At 42.2% G+C, this 23,313-nt stretch overlaps 1 protein-coding gene across 7 annotated transcripts in view; it reads right to left on the bottom strand.

Moving 5' to 3' along the window:
- Ppn (proteoglycan-like sulfated glycoprotein papilin) overlaps window positions 1–23,313 on the bottom strand; it is a 222,072-nt gene that overhangs the window by 50,011 nt on the left and 148,748 nt on the right. For all 7 annotated transcript variants that reach the window (XM_076308996.1, XM_076308994.1, XM_076308997.1 and 4 more), the window contains exon 2: window positions 20,742–20,802. In XM_076308996.1, the coding sequence (XP_076165111.1) occupies window positions 20,742–20,802 (61 nt within the window). The remainder of the gene's footprint in view (window positions 1–20,741; window positions 20,803–23,313) is intronic.

Below are 23,313 nucleotides of genomic sequence, written 5' to 3'. Positions count from 1 at the left end.
ATCGTCCGACGCGAGTATATTTTCGACGGCTTTATGGGGCTGCCGCGGGGTAAACCCGCACGGAAGCACACGTTTCCATGGAATTTCTGCGAATGTGTGTTCACGAGGATCTCACGTCCCGCGAATTTCCGCGGTTGTTCGCCGCGAGTGTATACAGGGTTAGGCACTTAAAACCACCTAAAATACCGTACGGTAATCCCCGCTTTCGAGTGACAATTTCTTATATAGGATTCGAGAGACGAGAGACCGACCTCCGGCTCTGTTTACCTTGAGTATTCCACGCTTAACAGTGTTTGCTAGGATTACGACCTTAATGCCTCGCAGAGATTGTTGAAGGACGAATATCAATTTCTGTCGAGCGAACTGTTACTCTAATTACTCTGTAAGCTTGGGGGAGGGGAACTGTCGCAGCGGAGAAAAATTTGGGAAATTTCTTTTGTAATTTCACATTTTTTTGGTGAAATGTATCTCGAGACTGACGAGGTTTCTAAGGGCGAGGGAACATTTTTTTTTTGTTATGGTTTCGTAGGTATGTACTGTACCTGGGTGACAAGATTGCATTTGGAGTTAGGGGACTTGTTCGAGAGATAATCTCGAGCGAGAGAGAGTTGAGTGGGGTTACACTCATCCGAGAGTTAAGTGAGTTATACTTCAACGAATAGCAGCCGTAACTCCAAGTGCAATCTTCTCCCCCGCATACTGTACATATTTCTCAACGCGATCGCGTCTAAACGACCGTACGTATTTCGACGAAACTTTATATTTGTGTTTCGTATTCCCGTGTGAAAATTTGACCAGATTTTGAACAAAATCGATCCACGGACAACGGTGGTTACCTCTTGCACCGTTTCGCTTCTCCCGATATGTATTCGTTATTCGTCAAAATTTTCCAAGCGCTTCAAACTAACCCTAATAAAAATTAAATTTTACACAAAGACGAACTTCCCATTGAATAAATTAATATTATCTAACGGAGCAAAAATTACATAAAATATATATTCGTTATTCGTCGAAATTATCAACGTGCTTCGAACTAACCCTAATAAAAATTAAATTTTACACAAAGACGAACTTCCCATTGAATAAATCAATATTATCTAACGGAGCAAAAATTACATAAAATATATATTCGTTATTCGTCGAAATTATCAACGTACTTCAAACTAACCCTAATAAAAATTAAATTTTACACAAAGACGAACTTCCCATTGAATAAATTAATATTATCCAACGGAGCAAAAATTACATAAAATAATACTCTTCGTCGGGAAAGTATCACAATACTTTCACAAAAGTATTTCTCTCAGTTAATTTTACACATTAGTTGTTACACCTTTCTAAATAAATAAAGAAAGCTTGTCCAGCGTATAGTCGTAGCCGAGGATATCTCGCCGGTGTCGTCGGATAGAAGAAAATTCGTTCCAGGCTATTCCTTTACAAGAAAAGTAAGTAGACGGAATTTTTCATCCTTGGTCACCTAACACATTCAGCCACTACGACCGAAAAGTCGCTCGCGAAGAAATATCGCTCCGAGAATGTCCCTCCCCACTCCCTTCCTACTGTCCCCCCACCACCGTCCGGTTGACCCAGAAAGAGAACGTTGAGATTAATATCCAAGCAAATGGTGCGACAATCGGGGCGATCTTGGGAAAATCCCCCGCCCAGGCGTACCTCCCCCACTCTCTCCTCTTCCTCTGTCCTTAAACGAGAATCCATATAACATTTCAATGGTCCGCTCCTTCTGGCGCGACTCCAAAGCAGTTTGCATTCGCCGGTTGTAAAGCGCGAGCGCGCCGCTTCCCAAATAAAATTATCGGCCATCGGCTTTTTGTTCTCCGACCTCGCCTCGCCTCGCCAGATACCACTCTCGCCACCGTTAAACGATCGCTGTCGTTTCCTCTTACAAGGAGACATACCCAACCGTACCGCTCACTTTTTAACGGGGTTTCGCACGGTGGTAGTTCTCGGTACACCGAAGCCATCGATGCACGGATTTTAGGCGTAGACGGTTCACAATTTCGGAATTGTTTAACGTTGAAGTTTCCAACGATCGTATGTTTCCCTCGATAGGAACGTCGTTGATAAACAATGCGATTTAGGGAGGGGAATTGTTTACCCTGTTCCAAGGGGAAACATTTGGGAAATTTCTTTTCTAAGGACGAATATAAATTTCTGTCGAGCGAACTGTTACTCTAATTACTCTGTAAGCTTGGGGGAGGGGAACTGTCGGAGCGGAGAAAAATTTGGGAAATTTCTTTTGTAATTTCACATTTCTTTGGCAAATGTATCTCGAGACTTCGACGAGGTTTCGACGGGTGAGAGAATATTTTTTTTTTTTATAGTTTCTTGGGTATGTACTGTATAAGGTTGACAAGATTGCATTTGGAGTTACGGGACTTGTTCGAGGGATATCTCGAGCGCGAACATACAAACGTGTGTACTCGCCTGAGTTACTCGGAGAACGTTAAAAATTCCTAGATTTTAAATTTCGAAAATTTTGAACCAGTTATTTTTTCTTTCGAATATAGAAATTTGTTTAATAAGGGTGGATTGTATTTGGAAGATGTACAAGTATTGGATTGTTCGGGAAGTCATTTCGTTTTCTTCGATGAAATTAAAACAAGACTTTTTTTAGAGTGTATAAACATTTGATTAAATTACATATCCTCCATTTTGGAAAACGAAATCACTTTCCGTACAATTTAATAATTGAACAGTTTTACGTTAAATATTTCCGTGTATTTTACAAATGTACGAGTATTATCCGAAGTTGCGCAAGAAATTGGAAACTTCTAGATGAAATATTTCCGCGACTGTTGACCGTCCACGTTTAAACCTACGTATCATTAGGTTCGATGTTTCGAGTACCATTGCCAGGCAAAAGCCCATTAAAAAGTGAGCGTTACAGTTGGGTACGTCTGCTTGTTAGTTTCTAACATCGATCGACGATCCAACGTTGGCATTGGTGGATCGAAAACGTTCCTCGGTAGAACTCTGACCGGGGCTAAGGGGAGGTCCTCGACATTGTGGAACTTGCGCCAGCCTCGTATCCACTTGCTCCAGATTATTGGTCTTTGAAGGTAGTTGTCGGAGTTGCTGGTAGCCGGCTCGAAACTTGTCCCGCGGGCAGAGTTAAGCTCGCGGGACAATTTGGAAAGTTTCCCGATCGAAGTGTATCTCCGCCCCGATAAATAGCCGCGATAAATGAACTCTCGGGCCCGTTCATTTTTCATCGACCATTATTAAATTTCTTGTCGAACATCCGCCCCGGCGACGAGTAACGTATTTACCAAGCGAGCCGGAGTTGTGTCGCGAGCAATCGTTCCTCGATATCGTGAAACGAGGAACGGATCGACGTGGAAGTAGAGTCGATTGTGCGAGTAGTTTCGTAAATGCACTTTCGATGCAACGAGATTGGAAATTGGTGCAACCGGGAAAATTTAACCAGTTTTCAATATATTGAAAAAAATAAATAAAATTTTCATACGATAAGGATACATCTTCGACATGGAACAGGGAAAAATTTAACCAGTTTTCAATATATTGTAAAAAAATAAATAAAATTTTCATACGATAAGGATACGTTTTCAGCTTGGAACAGTGAAAAATTTAACTAGTTTTCAATATATTGAAAAAACATAAATAAAATTTTCATACGATAAGGATAAGTGTTCGACATGGAACAGGGAAAAATTTAACCAGTTTTCAATATATTGAAAAACATAAATAAAATTTTCATACGATAAGGATAAGTGTTCGGTTTGGAACAGAGAAAAATTTAACCAGTTTTCAATATATTGAAAAACATAAATAAAATTTTCATACGATAAGGATAAGTGTTCGGTTTGGAACAAGGAAAAATTTAACCAGTTTTCAATATATTGAACAAATTAAATAAAATTTCCATACGATAAGGATACGTCTTAGGTTTCGTTTCTCGGTATGACGTTCATCGAATTAAATTGCGTTTTAAATAGCACAATCGTTCAAAGAGAAGAAAGTGTATTTCCCGCGTGATCGCGCCGTGTTTGACAAAGGAGGATTTATCGCGTTTCTATTGATTATGTCACGCGTGGAACTCATCGAATTAACAAGTCTCAACGCAGTGTCGCCAGGCGCATTGAATCATGTCCCATATGTTCCAAGTTTGATGGGATCGGGAAACGAGATTCTACGAGAGTTACTTAATGTACTAGTCGTGTTTTAATAAATCAACGTGTCACGTTGTTCCGAGCTTGGGACAATAATCAATTACAAATTTACGTGGTTATTGAATTTAAAGTTTCGAATTGTTGTTGCTCGTACTGTGAAATACTTTGTCTTCGTGAATATTTCTACAAGTGGTTTCGTATTATCGGGACGAATGATGAAATTTTTCTTGTCGGATAAATTTTCGATTTAAAAATTGAAATTAATTATTCAAATTTAAGAATGATTACTCCTCGTCGATCGTGCGATATTCATGTCGGTTACTGTTCGCTAGAATCGATAGTTACAATACTTCCAGTTGCACCAACCACATTGTACACGTATGTCCTCTTAAATATTCAATCCACGTTGCAACACGATTCATGTACCCACAGTCAGCTAGGTACATTAATTACGTAGAACAGTAGAAGCCTCATTATCCGAACTAAAGGGAAAACACGATTGTTTAACCGTTCGATGTTTTTGAAACGTTCAATTTTGAGACGTTTCTAAACACACGGTCAGTGTTAGGTGAATAATAATAATTTTATAACCCTTCTCTGTTCGATACAAATAATTGTTACAAAGAAGAATATAACTTCTACTCGAGCCTAAAACGATATTCCCCTCTTTCCTGTTCCAGTAACGATAATTCCCCACGCAAACCGATAAACATAATCACACGACGTTAGGTCAGTAGTAATAATTTCCTAATCGTTCTCTGTTAGCTAAAAATAATTGTTACAATTCAGTTTACCTAGGAATATAATTCCTAGTCGAGTTCAAAATATAGTGAATCGAGTTCAAGTATACCTTCGATAGATATTTCTACAAAAATCGTGATCCAGATCGGATCAATAGCAACAATTCCCTGATAACTTTCTGTTCGATAAAAATAATTACTACAAAGTAGAACATAACTTCTCCACGCGCGTAAAATATAATAGTATTCTCCTCTTCCCTCCTTCATCCCAAAGATAATTATCAATTCCAAAAAAAAAAAGAAATAATTCCCCTCGCAAGCCAAAAAGAACACAAAATCCAATCGCGCGTTATTTATAAAATATTCAATTTCCAGATGCGTTCGATAAAGATAATTACTACAAAGGAGAACATAACTTCTCCTCGCGCGTAAAATATAATAGTATCCACCTCTTCCCTCTTTCATCCCAAAGATAATTATCACTTCCAAAAAAAAAATAATTCCCCTCGCAAGGCAAAAACCAAAAAAAGAACCAAATCCAATCGCGCGTTATTTATAAAATATTCAACCTCCAGACGTTTCTAAACCCGTGCTCCGTTCCTCTAAAAGCTTGCCCGACCCGTACTTCAAACAAACCGGGTCCCGGCCAGACCCACGTGGCCCATCGAGAAACGATCGCGCGCGATATTTTAAAAGGCCAAACGTAAAGAAAAATCACAGAACGCGTCCCACCGGTCGAAAAAAGAAATTTAATTCTGCGGAACGGGCGGTTCCCTCCGACGACGTCGATTTGCATCGGCCGCTCTCGCAGATGCAATTACGTAGAAAGACTCCGTCGCGCTTCCGTCGTCCAGAGTATCGGGCTTCAAAGGGAGGCTACACACCGTGCTTTTTCGCGTGAGCCCCACCGCGGAGGGAGCCGGCGAAAAAATGAAGACGCTGTCACACTTCCCCCCACGCCCCAGCCCCACCCCCCACCCGTCCGCAAAGCCGTAAATAAGTTTCGGCTTCGCACGGTACAGCTGCGCGCGCCTCGATTTCTGGCGGAGCGTGGGAGAGAGCGCAGCTGGGCTCCCGCGCCTGCGCGTCACCGTGTACGTTAGTCGGGGCGCACGCGCACCGCGAAGCATTTCTTCATCGAGCATCTGCGCGGCGCGGCGGTCCCTAAGTGTCGCGTGGACCCGTAATGTGAGAATATACGACGATAATAATGGCACGTCTCGCGACGTGGGTGACTATAAAACCTCCGGGGCCGCGATTCCGTCGCTGCAAAACACCTCGCTGAGATGGTCCGCGCGGGAAACGACAGATTAAAACACCCGCCCGGGCGAGCAGCTTCAAGACGCGGGCTTCCATACACACGGTGACTAGGCGAATGTAATTTATGCGACGACGCGCCCGCCACGGAGAATCTTATTCCGCTTGTTTTTCTCCGCGATAGCTTCCGATGAATTGCTCGAGCTTCGAGCGATTCGCGTTAAGCGAGCGATCGAATCCAAAGCACGTGGTAACACCGATAAGATTTTAACGCTGAAAGATTTTTTATCGAATTATTTAATTAGATTTATTGGGTCGAACGGAAAGTCATTTCGTTTTCCAAAATGGAGGATATATAATTTAATGAAATGTTAATTTTTACCAAAAAAAAAAAAAACGAAATGACTTTCCGCACAACCTAATAATTAGATGTTTAACTAGATATTCATTTATGAGATGGAATGTATTAACTCACCGTGCAACTTGTATGGAGTTATTTTAATTTTTCACGATGTAAAGAGGAAAGGCTTAATGATTTTCCTTAATGGAAAACTGCATATATTGCGGCACTATGAAGATGTAAAAGGTAAAGATTGTTCTGTATGTTCAAACGGAACGATTAAGGGCGGAAGACACAAAACTAATTATTTTTACTATACATGTAGTCGAAAAGGCTAGTTCAAAATACAAGGCTGTATGTTGAAGACTGTTTTGAAAGATACCACACGATGGAGAACTATAAAATATAATTCTTACATAAAAAACATTACATTAAAACACATCGTTCTTGTTTATCAACTTGTTGATAAACAAATCTTGTTTATCCTTCGTAAGATCTTAAATGTTATGTATAATATAAAAACATTACATTAAAACACATTGTTCCATGAACATACATCTAAAGTCCACAAAAGAATTAACAAATCTTGTTTATCCTACGTAAGATCTTAAATATTATGTATAATATAATATAAAAACATTGCATTAAACCACATTGTTCCATGAACATACATCTAAACTTCACAAAAGAATTAACAAATCTTGTTTATCCTTCGTAAGATCTAAAATGTCACGTATCACCGTTTTTTCAAGTGGAAATTGATTCCAACCGGTAGCATACCCATGTCCAAATATAATACAACCGCAAATGGTTGGCCCTGTTTACCGAGTCCTGATGACGACGCAAAAATTCCTCCGAAAATACAAATTTGCAAAAAGGATCATTATCCGTAGAAACAACAGCTCCTCTAAACAGTGTGTCCCGAAAGCATTAACCCAGACGTTGCCAAGAGTGTATTTTCAGTCACCCTCGACCTTTGCCGATCCATCGCGAGGACCGTGCTCTCCTAACACTCTCGATGGCCTCTGCCCGCGAAAGAAATTCTCAAGCAGTGCAGATTCCGCGAAACGAGACGCGGCGAACGAGTGACGTGAAGCCACGAGCGAGTAACCCTAAGCAGTGACTCATTCTCGCGGGATGTTAACGCACCGGGTAGCTATAAAAGGGATCATCCGAAATAAAAATTAGGTCCACGGGGCGATTCTCACAGCAATACAGACCGCGATCGCGACCAGTCCGCGATAAATCAACTAATTAAACGGCTCCTTAAGCGGTGACTAACCGTCGCGTGTACCGAAGGCCTCGGCGTAAACCAAGGCAGCTGTGCAACAAGGTTTACATCATCGGGCGACACGCGCGCGAAACGATCGACTTTTCCGCGCCAGACCTAACCCCAGACGCGGCGCGGGTCTAACTCCGAAGCAACGTTTTCCGCAGCACCGTGACTTGTCCCGGCTAATTGCAACGACTACTGACCCTCCGCGCCGCCTTTTCGCCAGTTAATTGCCAAGCAACAGACTCGAGCTTAACCCAATTCTCGCGCGCACTAACGCCCCACGGCGGACGACTTTATTTAAAGAAACACCGTCAATGATACGTGAACGTCCGTGACCAGTGCGCGTTCATCTCGACCGCACCGACCAGACGTTAAGAGAATCATTTTTATTTATTTTCCGCCCTTATTTCGGGATCGTCCTGAATTCCTATATTTTCGGCTACTTCTGTCTCTTCGTTCGGAACCAGTGTGCAAAGATACTATTGCAAGAGTGTCGTAAATTAACCTTCACGGTTAGGGTTATTGTATCTCCCGAAACTGCGATGTCTTTGTTTTGAAGTATGTACGAGGGTACTATGGGAATGGTTGTACATTGTGATAGAATGTAACGAAACTCTAGGATTCTTCTTTTTGCCCTGTGCAGGAGGTTAACGCGGTGCGTTTAAATCGTGCGTTCACGGTTAGGGTTTTTTTTGAAAATTGTGCGAGAGGACGTTGCACGAATGAGAGACATTGCGCATCCTCGTTTTCGGGATTATTGTGTTTCGTGAAACTCAACGATTCGTTTCTTTCCGAAGGATGCGCGAGGTGTCCGTAGGGTGGCAGAGATACGCGGTCGGAGTGCTGAGCGGATCGTGTTACCGAACGAGGTATTTCGAAGCTGATGCCTTCTTAATGAGAAATAGGGTTAATGAACCCGTGAGCAGTTTCGGATGACAAATGCGTGAGATGCACGTATGTGTGCGCGGGTTGGACGAGATGATTGGGCTGGGAGCGATCAAAGAGTGCAGTCAGGGTCAAAGTGTAAGGAGGACAGTGTTAGAGTTACGGAGTATTGAGCACTCGTAGCATGCACAATCGTTAAGTATGAAGTAGTCGGAGTTGCGTAATCACAGAGAGTAGAGCGATCAGAACTGAAGAGATGGTGTATAGAGGAGTTACAGCCAGAGAAGTATTATATATGGAGTAGTCAGAGCTACCGAGTATAGAGAAGTTAGAGTCACTGTGCATAAAGGTGTCAGAGGTAGAGAACTACTGCATATAGAATACTGGTAGCTGGAGAGTTATTGTGTACGAAGTAGTCAGAGTTACGAGGTCATAGACTACAGAATAGTCAGAGTTATGAGGTCATAGACTAGAGAATGGTCTGAGTTAGAGGGTCATAGACTTCAGAATTGTAACAGCTAGAAAATTACAAAGTCTAGAGGTTATAGACTACAGAATAGTCAGAATTAGAGGGTCACAGACTACAGAATAGTACCAGCTAGGAAATTACAAAGTCTAGAGGTCATAGATTACAGAATAGTCAGAGTTAGAGGGTCATAGATTAGAGAATAGTCAGAGTTAGAGGGTCACAGACTACAGAATAGTAACGACTAGAAAATTACAAAGTCCAGAAGCTTCAAACCCAGAGAGTCATAGAGTATAGTCCAATGAGAATTAAAAAGTCACAAAATACAATGTAGTTGGAGCTAGACAATCGCAAAATGTAGATTAATCGAATACGGACTGTCACAGAGTACAAAGTAAACTCACAATTGCTACGAAGCTAAATTTCGAAAGAAACCCAATTTAAGAATCAAGTGTTAAAAACTAACAACCACGGCTTATAAAACACAATCTTTACAGAAACTGAATCAAACGTTCCGCGATCGTTACCCTACACGTATCTACCGAGTTCGTATTCGTATCGTCCGAGAATGAACTCGGCACAACTTCGAATCGTCCCTCGCCGAAGTTACAACTTAAAATCCACCGGTAATCAGCTCTCCTTTGTCAACGTTATGCGCCACGTTTCTCAGATTCTACCCTGCCGCTACGTTTTACACAGCAAAGTTTCCATAGGAGAATTAAGCCACGGAAGAATTTTGGCACCGCCCGCGGCGAGTAAATTGTTTTACGTCCTAGCTACCAACCGTGCCCATTCTGAACGTCCATTTAGGAGCGCGTGAATGCCGTGCCACAATTACGCGAATTATGTCAAAGAATGCGTTTAACCCCGGCAACGTTTCACGGTATGCGTGCCGGCTCCATTAGAGCGACGATCGTTCAACCTCCTTCGACATCAAAGTGAAGACCTTACAATTGCACGGGTTTACGACCCTCCACGGACAGCCAGCTAATTTATGCTAATACGAAACGGTTTCTAGCCGGAGAAGCGCAAAGTCAACACCTTTTACGGTTTGCGCCATCTGTGCAGTGTTCCTTGACACACGACTGATTCACTTTCTGATTTATTTCAGGATTCGAACGAACCTCGATAAATGAATCTCGATCGAATTACAGCGCACCCTGATAGTCTATTTACTCGAATTAAGTACTTTTTCCGACTGTGAAGTTTAATTACCACGGGACCATTAACTCTCAAGTGCCCATATAATTCGAAACGAATTAACCTGTTCGGGAATACCGTCACAGACACCGCTAACTATTATAAAGAAATAAAAATAAACATTCCAATCACAGGTATACCGATTCTAAGTAAATATTCGCACATTGGACAAGATTCGACAAATTTCTCAGCCACTATAAGTAATCAATTGATGACATTTCGAGGATTTTTTCCACGATGTGGAAATTCCATTTTCTCATGGAATTCTAAACTCTGAATTTGACAAGATTGTCACCACGGACCGTGGTTAAATATTAAACGTAAAAATTTCCAAATGGTCGTCTGCGATTTTTCGTTTCCAATTGTGAATCTCGACGAAGCAAGTCTCGTTTCTCCGGTTGAATAAATAAAATACTTGTCGTTTCGAACAACGTTTTCCTATTCGATGATTAAAAACACGCGTGTTGCGTTTGGCAGAGAATCTTGGCCATCGTGTGAATCGTGGAAACGAAAAACGATCGGGAAGGATCGTAGCACGCGAATCTTGACGCTGTCGATCGCTAGCCAGCGGCGGTTCGTTTCCATGATCGATCCTGCAGTCGATTAGCCGTGGCATTGGCTCCGCCGCGTTGCATGTCTGCCGTAGTGAGATATGAAACGTAACCTGTTAACAGTGAAACATAATCCAATATCCTGGGGGCAACGATCCGCGGGAGAGGCTTTCTGCGCCCGATCGAATAACTCTGCCGAGCCACCGCTTCCCCGCCCGAGATTAACATAATCTCGATGACAGTGAATTAAACTGGTCGATCGTGTACCACCTACCTGTCGGACTCGTTCGTTCTCGCGTCGATAGAACGGTTGCGGTGTACATTAATCGAGTTATCTGGCCAGCAATCGTTTCCTTCGAGGGTGTACCGATCCTCTCACGAAATATTTTTTTCCCACCAAGCTAACCTCTCCACTCCAAAATACCGTGGTGCGCGAACCATGCGTCGTCACGAATTACACTTCGAGACCAAGCTACCCAAACCTTGAACCGACGTCTCCTTTTCAATCGCTCTTCCAAGAATTAAGAATCCGAGAAATATCTACGATCGAACTACGAATCCTTCGTACAAAGTAACTTCGTAATTTGAATTATTCTCGGTTTTTACAGAGTGTTCCTAAACTTGATCTGGACTATGAAAAGGTTAATTATTTGTATCGTTACAGTTATGGAGTATCTACATCTGATATTTTATACATCGTAACATGGAACTGTCTTCCATCGTTCTGCAAATGTACGTTAAGATGAGAGAAGGACAGATCGAATATTCTTGATAGGGATAATCTCAAAGATGATCTATAATAGATAGATAATAGATAATAGATAGATCTATAATGGATAGATAATAGATAATAGATAGATCTATAATAGATAGATAATAGATAATAGATAGATCTATAATAGATATCTATCTATAATAGATATTGTGTTCTTAGATCTAATACAGACTATAGAAACTTTAATTATTTATATCTGTACAACTACCGAGTATCTACATCTAATATTTTACAGATCACAACATGGATCTGTCTTCCATCGTCCTGCAGAAGCTTGTTAAGATCAAAGAGGGACAGACTGAGACCTTTTCTTACAAGTGACAATTTGAAAACCGGAAACCTTGACAAACCTTAGCACCAACTTCCAATACAATAAATACTCTCTTTTCCATGAATCTTTATCCATTCCAACTGCCAAGAGAATGTCAGCCTATTGTGCTTCGAGACAAAGCTACAACTCGAAGACTCTCGAAGATTCAGATACTTCCAATCATTTCCTCGCTGGTAAAATACCAATGGGGATGACAATTATACTCGAGCGAGGTCTATTCCTTGATTTTAACAACGAAGTATAAAATTCGCCCGGGCGTCCTTTTCCTACCGAAATTTTCATTCGTCTCGCATGCGCAACTCTTCTTCAGCCCGACGCATAATTAGAAGTTGTTCCCGTTGTTTTTACCGCGCCAAGTTACGCAAACCGTCCGTACCGCGGGGACACAAAGGAGCATCCGAACGCGCGGCAAAACGAGGACAAATTAACGTTTGCCCGGTGTATAAAGAAAATTCACCGACGAAGGGAATAGAGCGCGTAATTACGGGAGTACTTGCAGCCAACTTTTCGAACTGCTGCTTCGTTCCACGGCGACGCTTTAAAAGCTTGTTTTAATAACGACCGTGAGAACGACGCTCCGAAATTAACGAAAAGGATCGCGGCACTTAAAAATCGCGCGAATATTAACCAAGCTCTTCGAGAAACAAGGACGAACCCCCTCGTGCTTATCCTTGTTCACGTTTCCGAAAAATTGTAACTTTATTCAATTCCGACCATCGTGACCGATGAAATCCCCTCACTCGGGAGTTACTTGAAAATGGCGCGAATATTCAAATGCTGTTACACTCTCTTCGAGAATTAAATGTAAACACACCCTCGTTTCCGTATTCGAGAAACTCGTGAAACGTTATCCTTGTTTATGCTTCCCAAAAATTCTAACTTTATTCAATTCCGACCATCGTGACCGGTGAAATCCCCCCACTCGGGAGTTACTTGAAAATGGCGCGAATATTCAAACGCTGTTACACTCTCTTCGAGAATTAAATGTAAACACACCCTCGTTTCCGTATTCGAGAAACTCGTGAAACGTTATCCTTGTTTATGCTTCCCAAAAATTGTAACTTTATTCAATTCCGACCATCGTGACCGGTGAAATCCCCCCACTCGGGAGTTACTTGAAAATGGCGCGAATATTCAAACGCTGTTACACTCTCTTCGAGAATTAAATGTAAACACACCCTCGTTTCCGTATTCGAGAAACTCGTGAAACGTTATCCTTGTTTATGCTTCCCAAAAATTGTAACTTTATTCAATTCCGACCATCGTGACCGGTGAAATCCCCTCACTCGGGAGTTACTTGAAAATGGCGCGAATATTCAAACGCTGTAACACTCTCTTCGAGAATTAAATGTAAACACACCCTCGTTTCCGTATTCGAGAAACTCGTGAAACGTTATCCTTGTTTATGCTTCCCAAAAATTGTAACTTTATTCAATTCCGACCATCGTGACCGGTGAAATCCCCTCACTCGGGAGTTACTTGAAAATGGCGCGAATATTCAAACGCTGTAACACTCTCTTCGAGAATTAAATGTAAACGCACCCACGTTTCCGATTTTGAGAAACTTGTGAAACATTCTACTCGTGTTTACTTTCCTTAAATGTTAATTTCATTCAATTTCGATCGTCGCAAATCCGAAATATTCATCCCATCGTGTGGCTAGTGTAACGCGATACCAGATCGCTTGTATTTTTCTTGCACGTTAACATTTTCTTACGAAAATTGGTGGAAATATCGTACGAAACACGTAGTTTGAACGTAGTTGCGCGAAATTTACACCGGATGTTCCGTATCGCTGGAAAAAACTTTTCGAAGTTCGTCCCTTAAATAATCGTTATGCTAATCCAGCAATTGCACTGGACGACGTTGCACCCTTCTTAGTGGATGGAGAAAAGTCTCGCCGGTTGCACCGATGAAAGATGTACTCTCCATTAAATAACCCCGTAAAACCTTTTCACGTTCGTTTTACGAGAGGAGCGTTGCGTGAGAGGACAAGCGAGCCTCTCGTAAAAGAAGTTCAATTACTTCATCCCTAATCCGTCGCGCTTAATAGGCAGCGACCTGAGCTCCTAGAGCATTCCACAGAGGGGTGCTTTCAACCGTGAGACAAAGATCGCTTAATCATCCCCTGTGCGCTGTTCGGAGACGTTACGAGCTCATCGATTCGTGCATTGTCGAGCAAACCGAAACGACAAAAGTAGCTGTAATTTTCTGTACCTTTGGCAAACTCCCACGAGGATGAAAAACGCGAAGAGTAAAAATTTCTTTCGTTTCCATTTTAAAGAGATTTCAATCACTATGCTTCTGCCGTACAAAATGACTCGTTTAACGCGATTAGCTGAAATACTTCCTTTGTTTTCACAAAGACGAGAAAGTGTCCGAGGAGAGAAACGTTTCGAGAAAATTCTATAATCAAGGTGAAATTTCGTTCAAGGTCGTATTTTCGTAACTTCAAGGTCGTATAGAATTTTTTAAACGGAATTAGAGATTAGACACGATTATCTTAGCGACTCACTGTAATCGAAATTATGAACTTGAAAGTGGTGTACATCTTCGAGAAAGTTTCAAAATGCAGAGAATCAATTCCATTTGTAATCGATCAATTAATTTAATTCGAATCGAAGTTACGATTTACCAAATTTCTTTTCTGTCGGTGTGAAGATATAACGAATTAACGACAAGGAACGAAGAGAATAAATTTAACGTATACGTATTTTACGTGTAAATAAAATTTCTGTTTCACTCTACGTGTTTTGTATATTTCTCCACGCAGAATCATCCCTCGATCGATCGTATCGCCCCGAGACATTCTCTGTGAAACACGGTAACTGACCTCCATGATCCTTCGTTACCTGAACGCTTCACTGTTCGAAGTTACACGCACCTGTTATTTGTGCGTAATTAATAGATTATTTAATCATCGTTGGTTAATTCGAACGATCTTCAGTTTCTCGTATGACGTCGGTGAAGAAAACTCGGTACGATTCGCAACACGATGAAAAAAAAAAAGAAAATGAAGAAGAAAACGTGAATCACAAGGGCACAAGTGTGGCGTGACAATTTCAGTCAGCTTGTCAGACAACGATGAAACCCGCGATAATTCACCGGCGTGTCAGAGACATTCCTGTTCGCGAACGTTATCGGCGATCTCGGCGACGAAATCGTCGTTGCAATTTGCACGGTCCCGAGAGCTCGTCACCGCGAAGAGTCAGACAACCGGAATGTATACACGACAATTATTAAGGGAAAGGCGTGGCCAAGTGTTCACGGTTCATCGACTGACCCCGACGCGTTCAGATCCACTTCCCCGAAGCATTTAATTAACCCTTCGCCACGCAATCTCGCGTAACGACTGCCGAATTCCGTACACTTCTTTTCTCGTGCCGACCGGTACACACCAAGTGTTCCGACTTCGATGAGATATCTTCAGATTGGACACGATGAAAGTTCCGGTCCGTATTTATGGAACGTGCGGTTGAAAATTCGCGAATAACCAGAGTCTGGAATCATCGAAGGGTCGAAGATGAGAGATATCGTTCGAAAAAAGTTCGAGTCGATATCTCGGTGAATATCGATTCTATCGAAAATTCATGCGGAACAGAAATGATTGAAAATTTAATTTTCAGTCATTTTGGTTATGTACATTTTTTCGGTGAAAGTAACGATAAGAGAGGTATTGTATATTTTATAGTAGGTGCTCCGAATCACTATCTTAGATTTTACCTGGGGATCTAGTTTAAGTGTACGCTTAATTAAAATTTAGTTACGATTAGATCTTGAGATGATAGAGATTGGTACGAAGATCCACTTTGTACAGTGTTTTTTTTGAAAAGAAAAATTATAAAATATCGAATTCTTTGTTTAACGAATACTCGTGTTATGATATTTTGAATTTTGTTTGAATCTCACCAGATCGATGCAATTGTGAGGATAGTTTTAACAATGAGTAAAAATGTGAGCGATAGTGAATAGAGCGCAAAAATTGTTCGTTCGAAATGCATTTGTTCTCTATTTTTAAGTATAATTTCCCGATGGAGACAGGTACGAAAGTGAATCGCAAAAAATGTCCACCTCGATTCTCCGTTTTCCTCGAGCTTCCAACCCGAGCAATTAAACTTCGAAGCTTCGTCGATTAATTTAACGAAGAATTGCTATTGAAGGTTTATCATCCCGACCATCTACGGCTTCAAGGCGAACTAACAAAAGACCCCAATGATGCACACGAAACCTTCCATCAATTCCTATTACTCTCCTATTATTCGCAAATGCACGTCCTCGGGGTGCAGCGACTCGGTGCATTTAAACCCCCGGTTTTTGTTGCAGTCCTTGTATAACACGAATTCACGGTGTATATGATTAATGGTCTTTTTACCGCGGGAAGTTATCGTATCGCGGAGATGTACCAAGTAAAAACCCATTCGCGGTTATCTGACCACTAATGCAGCCATTATTTGACCTCGAATAGGTCGAACCGAAGGCACGTTAGGTGACTGCATACATAAACGAAGGAGAAACAGAATAACGACCGTTCGGGAGATGATTGATTATTGTTGAAAACAGTCTCACCAACATCTAGAGTATCGATTTATTCCACAATTTTAATATAAACACGATAATTCGTTAAGAGCTCTCCAGGTTAAACCAGCACTGCACGAGTGCATACAGAAACAAGAATGCAAGAAAAATGGAAGAAGGATCGTTTCAAAAATTTGTATTATTATAAAACGTGATTCTTTTCAATTTGCAACGCGAACACGACAATTCGTTAAGAGTTCTCTACGTTGAACCGAAGCACTGTGCCGTCCAAGTGCGTTCCATGAATAAGTATGCAAGATAAATGAAGTAACGATCGTTCGATAAATATCGTACACTGTCGAACACGGTCTTACCGACTTATAAGTTCGATCGATTGCACAATTTTAACCCGAACACCATAGTTCGCGCGTTAAGAGTCTCCCAGGATCTCATTAGCATTTACCATATATGCAAAGTACAGAGACGACTCGAGTTACTAATTGCTGAATCCAATCACTCTCTCTCGAGAATGAGCATTTACCGTTTGGGAGACATCTTCCGTGTTGTGTTTGTGGCTACGTGTCCCGTATCTCTCGTCTCGTGTGTATCGGGAAAGCACGTTGCAACAGTAAAACGCTGGGCACACTTTCACCAGGTTTGAAAGGTTTCTAATCATCGGACTTAACGCTCAATTTCCGATGGATTCAAGGATCATTTGCATTCACTTGGCATCCTGGTGTACGACCAGACCACCAGGAGCCAGAGACTACCGAGATTGGCGCGGCCATTTCCAACATTTCTTCACCGCTCCTAACGGCCACTTAACTCTCAGATTAGCCACAGAAACTGGTATGGGGTTCGTTGATGATGGTAAAAAGCAGCAATAAGTCAGAACTCTCCCTCGCGTCTCGTTGTTCACCCAACCCCCTTTCGTCCATCCCTCGGTCCGCCTACGCTGATAATCTCATCGAGGATGTCGTGGTATCGCGATTTCTCGCGACAAAAAATTCACACGAACATCCACCAGCCATCCCGTGAGCTCGACAAACGTAATTTTCGAGTATCGGTTGAAACATCGCGCGACGTGACAAGCTCGTGACAGCCGGGAGATCGATACGACTTCGAAATTGAAAACGAAGGCTCGGTGTTACGTGTACTCCCTTCGTGTCTCTGTCGCGATCTCCTTTCGATTCGTCGCAATAAAATTGTTTACGGGGGCAACTGTTACTTTAGAAGGAAGTTTAAGTCAAGGAAAAAATAATTTCGAGATTCTCGTTGTCGAATTTCTATTCGATGTTCGATTTATTCGATTCGGGACACTTTGAAAATAGTGTCTTTTTTTTTAACGAGAATTGGAGAGCACTGTTAATTGGGTGAAAAGTAATAAGTTTGTTTTAATATTCTAGAATTTTTAGGAGATGTAACAACTAGCTAACCACAGTTGAAGGATGGAAAGACACCTTACGTTTGAACGAAAGACGAGAAGATAGTTAGTGCAAAGGTGGTAAGCTTGCAGCTTGAGTGCTGTTTCTAAACCTAACCTCAAATATCTCCTTAATCGTGAGAACTCGGTGTTCCCTCTTACTTCGGTTGAGAATCTAGACATTATCCGAATGGACGGTCCTATCGTAAATGGATAAGGCGTGTAGGACTAATTGCTTAGCCTTCGAGCAAGCAATTGGATACTGAGATCTGAATTCACTGGATTATTACCTACGGAGCCACCTGAATCTGTCATTTACGCGACGATGCCATTCAAATGCATACTACGCTAAGATTTGTTCAACATATTCGAGAGTACTTATTGAACGGCGTTCAACCCTCTTCGAGGTGGAACCATTTTGTTTGAAATAAACAGAAATGTAAACTGATGTTGACAGACGATATTTATCAATCTTATGACGAGATTTTTATGTAGCAAATTCCACGTTTTATTCAACGAGTAAATTGCTTCTCTTTCATTCGTAATTCGAAACTTTTATTCCAATAAAAATATTTCTATCTCTGTCCAATACGAGGTCAAAAGTGTTTCAATATTCGTAATCACTATTAGTAATTTTTACCTGAGATATCTCGGTTAATATAAATCCTATCAAAAATTTGTACAGAACATTTAATATAGAAAATTTAATTCCCAATCATTTCTGTCGTACATCTTTTTCCGCTAAAAGCAACGGTACCAGAGATATCGCACGTTTTACATTCAGTGCCCCAAACGACTCCCTCTCCAAACTAGAATTCCCCGATGCTATAGATTTCACTACTAGTAATAACTTCTACTTGAGATATCTCGGTTAATATAAATCCTATCAAAAATTTGTACAGAACATTTAATATAGAAAATTTAATTCCCAATCATTTCTATCGTACACCTTTTTCCGCTAAAAGCAACAGTACCAGAGATATCGCACGTTTTACATTCAGTGCCCCAAACGACTCCCTCTCCAAACTAAAATTCCCCGATGCTATAAATTTTACACGAAGTCTACCATACAAAAGTCCAATTAATCGGTTATTTATTCTAGTATTTACTTCACGATCTCCCCTCCCCCCAAACAACGTCGTTCCCTCCGCAGAGTTCATCGAAGGCGCGGTCCCCCGGTTCACCTGGCAGGCCCCCGCGTTCAAGGACCAAAACGGTGCATAAAGGCGGCGAGAAACACGATCCTGACTTATTCCTCCCGTAAGTTATTTCTCGTGTAAGACGGATGCAGTGTGTAGGTACACACACGAATCGGGCGGGAAGGAACAACGAGCAGCCGCGTGCATACAACGAGATTACCGTGGACCGTTTCGTTCCTCGTCCCTTGTCCCTCGTGGTCCTGGTCGTCCATTTTCTCGTGTCGCGACGAAACTCTCTTCCTTCGTGAAACAACGGGCTACAACGTAGCTTTCATTTCGCACGTGAATTCGCGACACAATGAGGAGGTGGCAGCGTGATCGCCCGTGGCTTTTATTTCACCTCTTATTTCCCCCACCCAACCCCCCCAAACACCACCTGTGCCCGGTCAAAGTTGCTCCTCTCAGAATTAAATGACACGAGTCACGGGTCGAATGGAACGTTTGTACTTGGACCATTGCGAGGAGAATTTTTCGTGACCTCTGTGCAAGAAGAAGGACGTAAATTGGGCGCAATTGTGGTGTCGAGAGTGGGTGAGAACAGTTGGTCATCCTCTGTACGCGACTCGAGTATTTATTCCCCTTCTCGAAAGGGAGTGTTTTTTTTTTTTACAAATGTTTCGTAATTTTTAGGATCCATTTACTCTTGGGTAGTTGATTGTTGGTTGTGAATGAAAATATAAAAATTGTTTATGCGCGTGTTTGTGCTCTTTGGCATTTCGTGAGCGAGAGATTGATGCGTTTGTAAATAATAGTTGGAATTTTTGGTACGATTGTTCGATTATTAGAGGGTAATTTGATCGGTTAATATAGATCCTATCGAAAATTTGTACAGAACATTTAATATAGAAAATTTAATTCGTAATTGACCACCATATTTTGGTGTTGAAGAAGACTACCCTGGAAAACCCATAGATGTCTTCTCATCGATCAAATTACCATATTTCGGTGTTGAAGAAGGAGGACAAATAAAATGTACGTTCAGATGAATTGTTTGTCCATTGTTTTTGGATGTACAATTAGATCCGTGTGTGTCCTACTAATTACGAAACATCGTGTGTATTTAAAAATAACATTAAAGGTATAAACAGAAATAGAAACGAAGAATTTTAGTAACGAAGAATAATAAAAGGCCGAGTTTAGCGTCAAATTCTTCGAACCCTTTCCAAGGGAATTTTTATTGCATTGTAATTTCATTCGTAATAGCGCCAGAATCTTTATTCTTATTATTATCGTATCCTCGTAATAATGTGTTTTTTCACGATGTGTCTTTAATAGCGATGCTCTGGCCTCGAACACAGAAGGTCACCCATGATCTTAAAATTAGGATTAGCGCCTAATGGGCGCAGCTCGTTTCACAACCATCTGCATAAATTCTACATTGTACGCTCTCGTAAAATTTATAAAAACTCTCCGCCCGCTAAGATAGTTCGATCGAGGCTACGTTCCTTTGAAACTCAAGCCACCGTCCACGAGGTGGTAGCAATAAAGCCTAAAGGAATGCGGCTGAAGGTGTTCTGCCGGAGCCCTTGTTTTAGGTTTATCGTCAGGATCGGCGGACCTCGTTGAAATATATATATACACATATATACGCAACATCGACTTGGAATAATGTAAAACCGATAGGATACTCACGTGTTTCGCGAAGGCATCGGGCACACTTAGCCCTATAATAAATAGAAGGAGCACCGACGACCTGAAACAGAAAGAATTTTCTCTTTAGACAATATTTCGATACGTAAATTATCAATACATCGTGGATGATCGAAAAACAATTCGTCTTCGATTCCATGTTCGTAACGTTCATCCGAAGAAAAATGTCCCCCGTTTATCAGCCCCGATACGCGATACGCGATACGTCTTCGAATAAATAAGTTCGCGCTCTCCGGTAGCCTCCAGCGGTCTCCGGGCGTCATCCCGTGGAACTGGTCGCGGCGGCAGCATTGACCCAGACTTTGATTCTTGCGTCAATGCGGCTCGTTACGGGCGCGGGACAAGTTTCACCGCGAAGTTGTTCCGCAACTCGTTACGTCAGCGTGGGCAGACAGTTACGCGTTTACGCGCGTCGTTACGTGAACGCCGTTCTCCTCTCTCGGTCTCCTCGCGAGTCGTTGTTTCCACCTGACGAAAGCGAGTCTCCTTCCGTCGCGTGTTACCCCCACCCTTGCCGCGCGACGGAACTGGAACGACTGCCAACCGGGTGATCGAGTCCGATGCACGCCGATTTATGGAGAACGTGCGCGCGCACACCTGCGCGTACACTTGCGCGTACGACCGACTCACTCACGGTCGTTGTTCCCCGGCTGTTGCAAGACCGGCGATAAATTATTTCGCAGCCACGCGGTTCGCCGAACGTTCCCTCGCTATTTACATGCGAGCGCGCGAGCACGATAAATCTTCCCGGTGTTTCTGAAATTGTACGAATTAGCCGCGACGCCCGCTACTTTCCCGCCAGATTTATCGGGGAAAATTGTCGAGCGACCCGGTAGAAATTTCGCGCGTGTATACGGTGCGCGGATATACGGCCGAATTAGTTACCCCGGTGGTACGTGTCGTTTCGTTAATTGTCGTTTCACCGGTAGATACGAATTTCCCGCCTCCGGGGAATATCTATCGGAAGATTTAAGACGAGCGGTAGAGGGGGATTGTGTGTTGGTTATTAGCGATAGAGAATTGGCTTTTTGATCACCGTGAAACGGTGGTTTCTACGCGGATGCTACCGATGCGAACGTTGAATTCACCACGATCCGGGGAATTCGAAACGAAATTATTCGGGATGAATAATGGGGCTCGATGGACTTTTCCACGGACGGTAGATTTTTATTCGGATTTAATCCAAGGTACTGACAGCCATGTATGGGTGATCTGTTCCTCGTTTGGAGAAACAAGTGGATGGTAGATTCCACGGTACTATTTCTTTTATTCTAATGTATGGCAATTGTTACAGATAGTTGAAACGAAACGACACTTCTGTTCTTCGGTACTTTTTAGATCGTACGCACGTGTATTTAATTCCAGAGCCACTTTATCGACGATCCTCGAGCAAGCAAGTAAAAAATCTTTCGAAAAACCTCCCCTAAAGTTTGCATTCCACAATGGTTGAAAACTTAGAAACTTAGAAACGAACTGGCACTAATTGATCCGAGCAAGTGCAACAAGTCCGAAGAACCCTCGAGGTGGAATAAAAGATGGCAGAATATAACCTGGTTTCTTAAAATACGAGTGGCCAACCCAGACCTCTCTGAAGATCGCGAACAATTTTTAAAAGCATTAAATACACATATCATTAATTCTCAAATGGAAGAATATTTCATTCGCGTTTGCAAAATTCTATTAATTTTCAATACTCAGAACGAACAAATGTCACCACCGTTGTAAATTGTATTAATTTTTAATCAAATTTCTCTATCGTAATTTGACAGAAATACAAAACCGACGACAATGGTATAAGAAAAAAAGAAATTTCCCGTAGACCATTGATACGAAGTAAGGTTAGAAAGTTTCGACGAGAGATACCAATTAGCCGACGCAGATGGCGCAGCGTCTGCTGTTACCGTCGATCAGTGCGTGCAGTTCGCGGTGAAAAAATTTCAATTACGAAAAAGTGTTTTCTACGTCGAGTGGTACACGAGACCGTGTACATTACGAAAATGTCCGAGGTGTATCGAGGCGGGCGCGAACCGATTATTCCCAGCGCGGTTCGCTCGCGATAACAAAAAGCTGGTCGTGTCTGGGTGGCAGCCGGTGCAATGCCTGCGCGTCCGTTGAATCCTGAATGAACGTGTTTTTCTGCTGCATCGGCGCGCGCGTTGTTGCGTAAGTTCTTCGAGTGGGCGTCATTGAGAGGTTTGGAACGTTGCCCGGGAATCAGTGGTGGAACCATTCGCCAGGTCGAGCGGGCCGTCTGGGTTCGAACGGCTGCTATCGGTCCCAGGACGTAATATTCCCGTGAAAAATGGTCCGATGGTGCTATTGGCCGAGAACAATGCAAGGTGTCGTGCTGGTTTAATGGCCGTCGAACAACAACAACCTTGCCCGCCGGAGCGAATCGTTGAAAAGGTCGTGGATTGCGTAACGCGGCTGGCTTTCTTGCCGAATTATTTACGGTGTACGGAGTTCCGTGTTTGGAAGCAAAGATCATCGATTCTTTACACATCCTTAAAGTTTCCAGCCTCGAAAGCATTATCGTGCGAAGATCACGGTGAAA

This window comes from Ptiloglossa arizonensis, chromosome 4 (genome assembly GCF_051014685.1).
Source record: "Ptiloglossa arizonensis isolate GNS036 chromosome 4, iyPtiAriz1_principal, whole genome shotgun sequence".
Classification (NCBI taxonomy): Eukaryota; Metazoa; Arthropoda; class Insecta; order Hymenoptera; family Colletidae; genus Ptiloglossa; species Ptiloglossa arizonensis.
This window is presented reverse-complemented; position numbering and strand designations above follow the sequence as displayed.